A 13,417-nucleotide genomic window follows, 5' to 3' on the forward strand; every position below is an offset into this window, starting at 1 on the left:
GCATCATAAATTACCACAGTGATCCTCAGGAGAAGACAGTGTCGTATCTGAATGAGTGTTTCACTTCCAGAGTAATGCATGCCTTCATCTGGCCCAGCAGTCAGCATATTGCCCCGTGTTGATGGATATTGTCAGCTGGAAGCTACACTGCATTTCACTGCACAATAAACATGGCTGTCAAACCCACATAAAGTGAAATCAATTTATCCTGTATGGTCAGTGCATTTTAAATGAAATTAATGTACTGTGGGTATGGTGGCAAAAAGGTAGCGTATTAGTTATGCATCTTGGGATCCGAGCCTTTCTGAGTAAGGCATCATTCTGTCTGGTGTGCTTGAGGAAAGACTGTCTGTAAAATGCGTTATTGTTTTCATAATCTTCAGAAAGCGGCCTCACTGCCCCTCTTCATGTTTAGGGAAAAAGTGACAATATTAGCAAAATTCTATCCTTTTTGCCTGTCTTTTGTTTTATAGTAAATGATGACCATATTTTCGAAATAATAGTACCTCTTAATGTCCTAATTTATTATTGGCTTTGACATAAACAAATTGCTCCTTAAGCAAGGTATCTGGAAATAGGAAAGAAGGGCCAGAGATTGATGGGGCATGCTGTTCCTGCAGAACTTCACTGCCCGCACTGATAGGTTGTTCTAGAAGATGGGGGTATTGGCTTTAATGTGTACTGAACTTTGGGAAGTAGAATTTCTAGTTTGTGTAGTAGGAACACTAGCTGAGACCCTCAACTGTGCTCCCTTCACATTTTACTGTGGGTCTCAATCTATGTAGCTGTTCAGTAGTTAATACAAAGCAAAGCTCATGTCAGTGTCCCACTCCTGCGACAGATGATAACGCAAGAGCCTTATTCCCTCTTTCATTTAACACACATTATTAATCAGAATTCTGTGTGCCAGATGCATCACCAGATCTGAGGAGTCCAGCTACAAGTGAGCCTCAGCCTTCGCTCTGTCCCCAGGAGCTGTCTGTCCATCCTATGTGCTAATAACTATGTCTTCAGAAAGTGTCAAAGATGAGGAATTTAGATATAGTTTCATAAACGATAAAGAAATCCTTTTAATCAACAGAAATATACCAGGACTCTTGAAACAAGTATTTCTTAGTCTGCTATTTTTGCATTTGAATTGAAGACCAATTACCTTTTACGTAATGAATATTTACTATGCTGTTTGGGAATTACTAATATACAAGCATGAGATTAAGGAAGTCTCTAACTTTGGGGATTTCACATTCCTGAGCTGGAGTGCAAAGGCCAGCAGGAGACAGTCACATAAACAGTAGTGACTTCAGGCCTTGGACGTGGATCCCAGAGCCAGGGCATCCTGTATGGAGGTCCTCATCATCATGGCTACTCCTGGAGCCTGAATGTCCTTCCTTATTGCCCTCATCCCTTCCTTCTAGTTCTTCCTTCCAGAATCAGCTGAAATGCCAGTCTCCCATACACTGGCTGACCAGCCATCCTGCCTTATATTCTCTTGGTGCCCTGATGGTTCCAGTCCTGCAGAACTCTCACAGACCCAGTCAGTCCTGACTGTCTGTTTCCTGGGTTGTGAGCTTCTTGAAGGCGTAGTTGCCTTTCCATCCCCAGTGCATAAGCTCACAATGTATTCACTCACAGTGAAATGTATACCTTTCATTGAATTAATTCATTCCTGAAACAGCAGCAATTGAAAAGGACTTGAAGGACCGTGGGACCTCGGTGGAGGAATAGAAGGCATCTGGGGTAGGACACCACTTGGGGACACACATAGTTTGAAGTAGCAGATTTTTCTAAATGATTGATATGATGTTACTTTTGAAGGAAGGCATTACATCAGGAGAGTCCACCAGATCGTAGCTGAATGTAGTGTATGGAGTAGGGACAGAGCAGCATCAGTTCTGCCCTCTCTGACACTTTGTCAGAAAGGGCTGTGGAAACATCGTCTTAAACTGTCTTTTTCTGGAAGGTTCCTTAGAACAGAAGATGGGCCAGAGGACAGCAGATAAGCCAGGCAGAAAAGTGTGAAATGCTCTCATTATAATGCTATTCCCATCTTGTTCTTCCTGCCCTGATGTTACAGGAAGCAAAGCAATGAATGGCTCTGCAGCTAAACTACAGCAGTATTATTGTTGGCCAACAGGAGGCGCCACTGTGGCTGAAGCCCGTGTCTACAGGGATGCCCGCGGCCGTGCCAGCAGCGAACCCCACATCAAGCGACCAATGAATGCGTTCATGGTTTGGGCAAAGGACGAAAGGAGGAAAATTCTTCAGGCCTTCCCTGACATGCATAACTCCAACATTAGCAAAATCTTAGGCAAGTGCTGCAGCCCAGCTGGCACTGTTCTCTCAGCCCACGAGGAGGAGGGTAGGGTGGGTGGAAGGGTGTGAAGCAGGGGCAGAAGTTAGCCCCATGGGGAAACTGATTGGCAGGGAGCAAATGAAACCAAACCAACTGCCTACAGCAGTCTTGGTTATTTTCTCTCAGAGTGCTACCACGCCACAGCTCAGGGGAGATCTTTGTCTGCTAAGACAAGGCCTGAAACTTTCTTCCCAAACAGAATTATCATCTGGGTAAGCCTGGCTAAAAACTTTAATTTAGAGCTGAACTTCTTAGAGTGATAGGTTTACATTGTAAACTTAGCAACTATTGAGTGAGGTCATAGGACCCACAGGGACAGGCTACATAAGGCTCTTACCCTGGCTTTTTAAATCCATATTTTTCCAGGCAGCCCTGCAAACACAGACCTTACAGCTCAGGTTCACCTGGCCCACTAGCAGAGTTCACCAAGTACTAGCAGTGCCCCCCATATGGCGTGAATTCATGGGGTGTGGAACAATGCCTCTAATGATAACTTGAAGACCTGTGAAATAATGCTACATTTCATCTGACACTGTATGCCTCGTTCACATTTCATAGCCGTGAGCCTCAGGGTAGAGCCCTGCTTTGCCAGCGTCAGCCTCCAGGTTTCCAGGCTTAAACTCTGTTCCATCAGGGTAAGCTCTCCTCACACAGATCACACAGTTTGGAACTGTTGTGCTGAACATATTGAACATATTTTATTCAACACACAGCATTATAGTCAACATGTTTCCTCTTTTGAGAGAAGAAACACAGACGGCCCTGTTCTGTTTAAGCTGCCACTGTAGAACAGAACCCCAAGGAGCCGCTGGAAAGCACCAGGCTTAAACTGTGGCTTTAATTCTTTAAATGTTTTGTTCAAGAGCAATAAATATTTAACCTGAGTAAAAACCAGTGATCTGGGCACACACAAATACACATGTTTTGTCACAAAATAAATGATTTAACTTGATTCTGAGACATTTTGAGGCAGGAGCCTCTAAGAAAATTTAAAACATACTTTGGACCAAATAGAGGTGGAGCATAGAAAGACTGGCTCTTTTCTTTTCTTTTTCCTCTTTTACCTTTCTTTCTTTCTTTCTTTCTTTCTTTCTTTCTTTCTTTCTTTCTTTCATTTTAAATTTTAAAGCAAATGTTAAAAGTTATTCCTATTTAGAGAAATTTCCATTTTAGAATTTCAGAGGTAGGTAGAAGGATGATACTTTTTTTTTTTAATTTAAATACCTCTCAAGCTAAAATGTTTCTAAAGGACAGAAAATATCTACACATATATTTTTTCTAAATTCAAAGATATATAAAGGAAATTAGTGTTACTCCAGATTCACAGCTGCTGATAACTTCATGTTTGTTTCTTGCCATTTAGGTACTGGCATTTGTAAGCTTTCAGATGGGTACAGACACCCTCTGTTTCCATCTTGGCAGCCTTGAAAAAATCTCTATTATTGATATGCATCCTGTGAAAACATTATGAGGGACATAAAAAGTATATTCATTAAAATGTAAACCATTATGTGCAAGCATTTCACATTTCCAGCATGCCAGGCTTCCTAAGCTGGGGCCTGTGCTGCTTGCAGCCAGCATAACAAGCTGATTGGCATAGCCGATGGATCCACACAGCTTCATGCATCCACCAGGAAAGGACAGGGATACAGTGAGAGCAAACCAGGGTATTGCTGGCTACTGAGACTATTTGAACAACCTTGCCATTTGTTTATATGTGAAAAATCACCACTGAAGAACTGCTAGCATCCAGCCTGCACAGCTGTGACCACTTTATCCACCAGACACAAAAATGCAATTCAATACATGTGAAAAAACACATCCCTTCTCCGTCAAGTGTTTAGATAATTCTTTGTAAACAATATTAGAGAAAGGAATACTTTTCCTTCTTCCTGTATAAACCCTACTTTTAAAAAAACTCTGTGTTTTATTGGTTCATCTTTGAGAGATCATTTATAAAATGTAAGAATGGGGCATATGACCCCAGCTGCCCCTTCAGAGCTACAGCTTTTAAGCAGAGGTGTGTCATCCTCAGGTAACGAGGTGATAGGCACAGGATGGATTACTATGTAGGTAAAAGTGCGAGCTAGCATTTGCCTAAAGACAGAAGCTCTCTGAGAATGTGGGCAGTCAAGTACACCTTGAAAATTTGTGCTGTTAACCCTTTGGAAGAGGGGTGGGGAATGGAGGGTAGGAGAGACAGGTAGAGGCTGAGACACAGGTAAGCAGGGAAGTTTCTTGGTTACGGCAGCAAAGCTATTTTAAAATTGTACAGTGAGGCTGGTGAGATGGCTCAGAAGGTAAAGGTGCTTGTCTCACAAGCCTGGTAACCTAAGTTCAATCCTCAGAATCGATATAAAAGTGGGAGATGAGAGCCAATTCCACAAAGATGTCCTCTGACCCACTTGCACTCCTGTGCACACACACAATCATGACAATATTTTGTTTAAATAACATAGTATCACCAGCCATGTATTGATAAAAATACAATATACTGTCTTTTTTTCCTTTTTCCTTTTTCCTTTTTTCTTTCTCTTTTCTCTTTTCTTTCCTTTCCTTTCCTTTCCTTTTCTTCTTTTCTTTTCTTTCCTTTTCTTTTCTTTTCTTTTCTTTTCTTTTCTTTTCTTTTCTTTTCTTTTCTTTCTTTCTTTCCTTTTGGCTCTGTGGTTCAAAGGACAAGTTGAGAGGCTTAGTGGTGTATAGTAACAGGGATTCCTGAGCAAAATCTGTAAAGTAATGGGAGATATGACCTAGGTCTGGAAGGTGTCATCATCCTTGTGACCACTTACTTACTTAAGGCTATTCTCATGTTTAGGATCTCGCTGGAAATCCATGTCCAACCAGGAGAAGCAACCTTACTATGAAGAACAGGCCCGGCTAAGCAAAATCCACCTAGAGAAGTACCCAAACTACAAGTACAAACCCCGGCCGAAGCGCACATGCATCGTGGATGGCAAGAAGCTCCGGATTGGGGAGTACAAGCAGCTGATGCGCTCGCGAAGGCAGGAGATGCGGCAGTTCTTCACTGTGGGGTAAGTACTCCCAAGTGGAGCCCCATACTCCCCTTCCTAGGAAAGGACCACAGAGTGCTCCTAGCATGTGCATTTGGAAAAGAGATTAGTGAAGGGAGGGGTTGTGACACGTGGAGGGTATGACTATGGGACTCTGCTGTGTCACCAGCCTACAGCTGGGCTTCTGTCCCTACTCTACATGAAAATAATGATACCAAGAGAGCCAGTGCCCACACACAGAGTTTCTAGTAGTTTATTTAGACAGACAGACAGGGAGAAAAAGTAAAAACTGACTCTTAGAAATCCCCACAGCTTCCCAGCTTCTCTGGTGGCGCTTCTGACTATATTCACAATGATCTGCTTTTGTTGTGGGATCTGCCACAAGATAATTGGCCTTGACATTGGTTAGAAGACCTCATTTTTGGCATCGTATCCAGAACTCCTGTTGCAGTAAATTATTCTGTGGTGGAAGCAGTAACAATGTGGATTTTCTTGCTTAAATCAGAAACTGGGCATGTTTTTGATATCTCCAAGTCTGATTTCATGTCATTTTGTTTAAAAATTAGGTAATAGATTTCTGGTATAAATTTCAACTTGGCTGACGGGCTGTCTGCATTCAAAAGAGGCCCCTCCTAACCACAGTAGTCAGGATAAGTGGGGCAGATAGATGCCTAGAGATTCCAGCAAACAGACCTTAGCAGCCTGTGGGGGTGGAAACCCAAGGACCACTCTGGAGACAGAGGCTGAAACAGCTGCAGCCAAAGGGAGAACCCTGGGAGAGAGATGAAAGAGAGGAGTGGAACAGGCAGAAAGGAAGCCGTGAAGCTGGAACTGTGAAGAGCAAAAGGGGGCTAAGCATGTGTCTAAAGGGTAAACTTAATTTCATCGGTGAGCAGAGCACAGCCTGGAAGTCAGTGAAGGGGCCCTGAGAGTGTGCTGCACCAGGGTCCCGGGGGAGAGCTAGGGCTCTGGGCTCTGAAGGAATGCTGGTTCTGTCACCTACGGACCTGTCACCTACCAGGCTGTCACCTATCGGGGAAGGCCTTTCCTTTGCTAGCTTGCCTTTCCTCACATATGAGATGGGAGGAATGATAGCAGGCATCATGCAGAGCTGTGGAGACAATTCAAGATGGCAGAACTTGCAGAAGTCAGTACTTTGTACAGTACCTCTAACCCAGCATCCTCATTTTTGACTTATTAGGTATCTACTATGCCAGCAAAAATATCATCCTGAGTCCCCTATTAATTTCCCTAAACTCTGCATTCAGAGACCATTTTAGGGATAAAGAAAATTGTCCTACCTTATTAAGTGAAGATTCCAACATGTTAATAAATGAAGATGTGACAAGATAGGCTTATCAAATATCTCTGTGCTATGAGTGTTTGCATCTTTTAAAATAATGCTTTTAACACAAAAAGTGCAATGCAATATAATTTGACCATTCACATGGTAATGAGAGGATTTATGAAAAATACAGGTTCATAGTGCCCTTTCAGTAGGTTAGTCATTTAAACACAATATGGATTTAGGGCTGCATGATAAACAGCTTGTTCTAACCTGATACTGCATCCCTGAGATTGTGTTTATCTTTTGAAAAATTTAAATTTGGGAGCTTTTGTGATTCCTAGCCTTCTCGTGGCCCTGGGTATTGATTGACACTTGGTGGGTCTCTTTGACCGCAGCCTATAAGGTCGTCCGAAGCACTCTTCTGTTTCCTGGCACGGCGCTGAGTAGCTGAGCTGTAGCACTGTTATTTACCTTAGTTATCTTGCTGCAGAGTACATTAGAATGGGCCTATCCCCAAACACCACAGCACGCATTGGTACAGACTTAGAGTTTTATGTAGTCAAACAGAGTAGATTTGCAACTCCCTGAAATGTAGATGACTTGATGACATCTGTTGTTTACTGGATGCCTAGACTACACTAGGCATTTTGTATTTCCAAGACTCACAATCTATAATCCTCTAAATAAGATTCAGGAACTAAGGTTCAAAGAGTTTCTATGGCTCTCTAAATTGAAGAGACATCAAAACTCAACTCTAGGTCTTTGCCTCTGCCATCCCACACAGCAAAGAAACTCTCCTTACCATGTTATCTCAAAAGGTACCTCACAAGCTCTTCTGCAACAGACATGAGCATAGCTGTGGCTCACTAGGGGCTCATGGACCTTGAAACCAGTGTGGCCCATGACTGTGGGTGTGCTGGTTAAAGAGGTTTTACGTTCAGGGGTTAGGCTGCTCTTTTTTTTTTTTTTTTTTCTTTTGGTTTTTTGAGACAGGGTTTCTCTGTAGCCCTGGCTGTCCTGGAACTCACTTTGTAGACCAGGCTGGCCTCAAACTCAGAAATCCTCCTGCCTCTGCCTTCCGAGTGCTGGGACCACTCAGTGTGCCCCACCATTCCCGGCTCGGCTGCTCTTGACAGTGCAGGAAGACCTGTATATAAGGAAGGGCATCTTAGTGTATAGAAGGAGTCGGGCTGCCAAATGGCAGGCAATGACCAGAATGGCCTGTCCTCAATCTGCAGTGCTGAGTGTGTCCCTCTGCCCAGTTATGGTAACATCTGCTACATAAAGTTAGGTATTATCCCTACTCACAGATTCCTATTTTCTTTTAAATAGTTAAGTCTGATAGATTGGTAAGTCCCCAAGGCTCAACTTTGGAAATTGATCTTCATTAGCTCTAAGGTTACAACCATAGGAGCAGAAAGCAAAACAAACAAAAACTCAAGATCACTATTGACGTCTTGATGGGGCAAGATCGATTTTTATAGCTGATTTTGAAAAGACATGCATCCCTTTTGAGCCAGTAGCACTACATACATTACTTTACATTTCTGTACATTTAAATGACTGCATGACTGTAACTGCTGAGTTAGATTTGTTTTAAAACTTAGCAATCACAAAAAGAGTTCTGTCAATAGCATGTAATAGAGTTTCCCCTTGCCTGGGATTTAACCCCTTCAAATGGTAGATTAAGTATCAGGATTTTGTGATTATTCTGTGGATACAGAATTGATATTCACTGAGGCCCACGTAGCTATCGTGATATATTTTTCTTGGGAATCGTTACTCAAGCTGTTTTTTATTTGGAAGCACATGTAGTAATTTACCTTTGAACTTATAGGGAGTTACTTAGGTATTGCAGAGTATCCAATGGGGATGACATTTTAAGCAACCACAATGGAAAGATATTGAATTCTCATAGTATGCAATAGGCTCTGCTGAATGAAGAGTATATAGGTTATTGAAAATACATCAATTATATTAGATAGACACCATCACTATTTGAGGATTGACAGGCATAGCATTGGTAGACGTGAACCCACTTGTCCAACGGAACAGTTAACCAGGGGCATTGTTGATGTTTAAGTTAGGCTGATGTGGGTAGAAAGTGCATCTGCCTTAACACTGTGCGCACACCTCACAATTAGAACCCGAGCAGGACAATACTGAAGGCACTGACTCCGAGACAGCCAGTTTCAGCTCCAATGTTAGAATGCCTCAGTCGTTGTTCCTCAGAAGCCCCGCTTGCCCTTAGAATACTTCCTTAATCTCTCTGCTTGTCATTTTTCTATATGTAGAATAAGGATAACCACAGCACCAATAACATGAGTCCCTCTAAAGATGGAATGGCTTAGCATATGGAAAATGCTAAGAACAGTGTCTAACACGCAGACACGTAGAGATTGTTAAAAATAAATAAACCTGCGTCAGGTATTTATTTTGTACTACCTCAGAAGCACTGTTTCCCAGATAATTGTGCCCTAAGTGATCTAGAAATCTACCATTTTCATTTTAAATCTAAAGGGGTCAAAAGAAACCTGTAAGACACCGATAAATACTGGACACACTGTTTCCTGCACTGGCTGGTAAGGAACCAGCTTAGAACTCTCAGTAGATAATTTGCAAAGATGGCTTGTATTTTCACCCCCTCCTATAGCATCAGCCACAGAGCCATGCAACCTACCTCGAATTCTCGAAAGCCAAGCCCTGTGCTTCTGAAAGCTACACGGCTTCTAGCATATAAACACATAGTTCTTTTATTTCTGGCAAAGCCAGACTGTTCCAGAACCATTCTTGGGATTTAAGAACTTCCCCTTGGTGCTGAGCTCTCTCTAGCCCAGGTAATACCCTGTTCTGCAAGATGCATGCAAGCACTTCCGAGATCTCCTCAGCTCTGTCTTGATGTACATGCTCATTATTTGCAGAGACCCAGGCCTGCCAGCTATCCCTGCCTGTGAAATCTGCAGGGTTTGAATTTTGACTTTGAAATTGATCTGTAAAGGAAGGAAAAGTGCTTTCTAGGAAAATGATTCCTGATAGACAATGTTTGATGCTGTTGGCTGATTTTTTTTTTTTTTTTTTGGTTTGTTTATTGACTGAGCAGTCACTTGTTAAGGGCCTATTAGATATCAGTGAGATTCCCAGCTCTGTTCTAAATCACCAAAGCTTGAGGCATTGTTTGTATAGACAAGAGGTTTTTGGCACGTTCAATGGTTAGACAAGCCAGACAATGTATGACTGTGTTAGCTGTGAATAGTTTGTCACACCAGCCACAATATAGGTGGTGTTACACACAAAGAGTGCTCATCTAGACACATAGACATGAATAACTGAAGCTCAGGAAGGGAGTTTCCTATGCAGTAAGACCAGGCCAGCCACAGGCACCCTGGAGGGAGTGCCTTGAGGTTTGAGAAAGTCTGGCTAGTTAAGAGTAGATTCCCAACTAAGAATAAAGGAGAGGTCTGTGTGAGGGAGGAAATGTCAGATGTGCAATAATACGGAGGCAGCCACAGAGAGAGTGTAAGGTAAGCTGGATGGAGGAACAGCAAAAGTCAACCTTCTTCAGCTTAGACTGGTTGTGCTCAAGTAATTGTTTGTTTTAAGTCTCTAAGACTAAAAAATAAGATGACAGAACCAGAGTAGGATATAGTTTTAGACTTTATCCCCACAGAATCTCGTGTGGCCACAGAAGGGTCTTAGGTCTTCTGTGTTTCATGTCACCAACTAGCCTTGTAATCCTTAGCACATGACTCAGGCTCCTGGAGGCTTGGCATGCTGCCTCCCATGCAGCCACTTCCTTTGGAAAACCTCTCCAATATCAGAAGGCTCTTCCTCCTTCTCTGCCATGAAACCTGCCTGCTGACTTGTAGTTTAGTCCTGCTCATCTGGTCTGGTCACCTGTTTATGAGGACAGCCATTTAGCCTTTAAATATTGTCAAGTCCTTATCTTTTCTTTGTCATTGTCCCTCCCAGACTTCTAGTCTCATATCTCTTCTTGACTGAAATGTCCCTTATATTTTTTTTATTGGTTTTCCCTCCCATTTACCAGTTTGTTCCCACATCCACTTACTGGTTATATTCAGCAGGGACTTACTGAGTGTGCCCTGTGCTCAGGCCTTGTCTGGACTCAGGAGCTATGTTAGTGAAGAGTCCTATCCTTATGACACTGAAGTTCTAGTGGTAGAAGAAGTCAATCAGTCAATGAATAAGTAAGTATATAAAACAGCTACAAGTGCCTTCGGAGAAAATAAGGACGGGAAATGGCAGAGTGTTGCAGAGGTTGTTCCAGTGCTTAGGGGAGCCCCAGGACATTTTCCTAAGAGAGTGAGAACAAAGACTCAAGTTGGTAAGGAAGCAAGCTCTGCCTATGCTAGGCAGAGAAGACAGCAAGCCTTAAGGTCCCCAGACATAACTGTACCTAGCTTATTCAGGAAAACAAGGGCCAGAATGGCAGGAACAAAGAGGGAATAGGTAGAAAGAACAGATATCAGAGAGATGATAGAGAGCCAAACTGTGAAAGACCTTGTAGGTCATTGTGAAGTCGAGTTTTACTCTAGGCAAAGAGAAAGGGCTTTGAAGAATCAAAAACAAAGCAAAACAAAAGATACTGAGCTTTGGCCTGGGTTTTGAGAGGATCCCTCTAATCACTGTGTTGGGACTTGTCTTAGGAGGAACAGCCTGTTGCAAAGAGGTTAGACTCCTAGGATAAATCATATTTGAATTGAAGGTGGTTGGACCAGGTGTGTAGGAGTAGAGGTGCCAGGAAGTAGATAGATGCTAGATATTTTCCCAATGGAGAACCAACATGATTTGCTAATGGATTAGCTGTAATTGAAAGAAGAACTCTTACTAAGAATTGGCTTAAGCAACTGCAAAGGTTGGAAGTGCTTGTCAAGACCAGAATGGCCACATAAAGGCTGGAAATCCAGAGATGAGCAGAAGTTTGGTTTTACACCTGTAAGACTGGGGTAGTCCTTAGCATCCACATAAAAGAACACACACGTGTGTGTGTGTGTGTGTGTGTGTGTGTGTGTGTGTGAGAGAGAGAGAGAGAGAGAGAGAGAGAGAGAGAGAGAGAGAGAGAGAGAGAGAGAAATTAGTTAAGGAGGGAGGTACTTACTAGAAATACAAATGCACAAATGCTGGAGTGGACAGCACAGAGATACTGTTTAAAGCCACAGAACTGGATGAGGATCAAGCTGACTTTGCATTTAATAGTTTGGAGATTGTCGGTGATCTTCTCCTGAGTCGTTTCAGCACAGAACTGGGAGTAATTGAAATGGGTCTAAGGAAGAACTGAGTGGAAGAAATAAAGAGAGGGCCTCCATAGTTTTGTTTTAGAACATCAGAGAAGTGGAGCAGCAGCTGGAGAGGAGGGGAGAGTAGACATGATAGTGTAGATGGGGAGAGACCATGGCTGGAGGGAATCCTTAGTAAGCTGTGACAGAGGCCTCTCTGTCAGATTACTAACTTACTAAAAGTTGCACAGTGCAGGTAGAGGGTTGGGGTCAGAACCATGAGCAAGTCAGTTCAATGATGGGAACTTCCAGAAAGTCTCATCTACTGTGTCTAGTTTTCCCATCATATGAAAAACCATGTTGTCAGCTTAAAGTGAGAAGTCAGATACCTGATGAGCATCGAAAGCAGGAGAGAAAAAGGCGTGCACCAGGAGAGTGTGCTGTCCACAGCCTGGACAGCACCAGAGGCTAGTGCACAGTTCATGTTTTAGATGCAGAGAGCAGAAGCAGGGCAGTGTAATTTCTCCACCTAAGTTCATCTTAGTGCCTGGACTGAGCAGGGCAGGAGTGACTGACCAGCTAGTAAAGCAGCGTTTAGGCAGGGGTAGGTAGGGCAGAGGCCTGGGGAAGGACACAGCAATGCACCACAGAAGCAGCCCAGTGATGGGCAAACTCCGAGTCAGGAGAGGGCTAGGTTTTGGGCAGTTTACATTTATTTGAGACATAAAAATAAATGAGATACAGATATTTTGCTTAAAATATTTCAAAAATCAATCATCTGTCTTTGTGAAAAGCACCTGTTTTCTGTATTTAAAGAAAATGTTTGATAGTTTGTGTTGATCTACAAAGTTTAGATAGCTGTCACCTTATGATATCTGTAAAATGCGGGTGTGGTGGCACACGCCTTTAATCCCAGCACTCGGGTGGCAGAGGCAGGTGGATTTCTGAGTTCGAGGCCAGCCTGGTCTACAGAGTTCTAGTACAGCCAGGGCTACATAGAGAAACCCTGTCTCGAACAAACAAAAACAAAAACAAAAGAAATCTGTAAAATGGGTCAGGTAATTGTAATTAAGGCAATAATATATATATATATATATATACACATACACTTAATATAAAGTATATGTATGCTATAATTATCCATAGTCAGTTATAAATGCAATATAGTACCGCCTGCTCTGGGCAGGTTAGCATAAAATTTAATTTGTGCTAATTTACTTTAAAAATTTTTGAAGCATATATTTTTAGAATTTGAGAGGGAGCAGGATTTCATGTGATGTATCTACAAATAGATGTAACTTCTCCTATCACTTGCTTCCTTTTGACATAGCCCCAGCTAGCCAGGTGCTATTGCGTCCTTGGCTTATATCATCTCAGAGGTGATGAGACCTCAAGAGCTATGGTCATGCTTGTTGAACAAAGATATGTGTTGTTATGTGTGTGTGTGTGTGTGTGTGTGTGTGTGTGTGTGTGTGTGTGTGTGTGTACATGTTATAATCACACAAACATTTTATGTTAGTAAAAGTTTAAA

General features: G+C 42.5%; 1 protein-coding gene across 14 annotated transcripts in view; it reads left to right on the forward strand.

Annotated features, from left to right (window-relative positions):
* Sox6 (SRY-box transcription factor 6) overlaps nt 1-13,417 on the forward strand; it is a 592,637-nt gene that overhangs the window by 571,524 nt on the left and 7,696 nt on the right. For 10 of the 14 annotated variants that reach the window (XM_085841377.1, XM_085841381.1, XM_085841379.1 and 7 more), the window contains 2 exons: nt 2,075-2,308; nt 5,169-5,385. In XM_085841377.1, the coding sequence (XP_085697503.1) occupies nt 2,075-2,308; nt 5,169-5,385 (451 nt within the window). The remainder of the gene's footprint in view (nt 1-2,074; nt 2,309-5,168; nt 5,386-13,417) is intronic. The other 4 variants (XM_021166061.3, XM_085841387.1, XM_085841383.1 and 1 more) reach the window with 1 other exon arrangement.

The sequence above is a fragment of the Mus caroli genome, unplaced genomic scaffold (assembly GCF_978045245.1).
Source record: "Mus caroli unplaced genomic scaffold, Mus_caroli_1 scaffold_8, whole genome shotgun sequence".
NCBI lineage: Eukaryota > Metazoa > Chordata > Mammalia > Rodentia > Muridae > Mus > Mus caroli.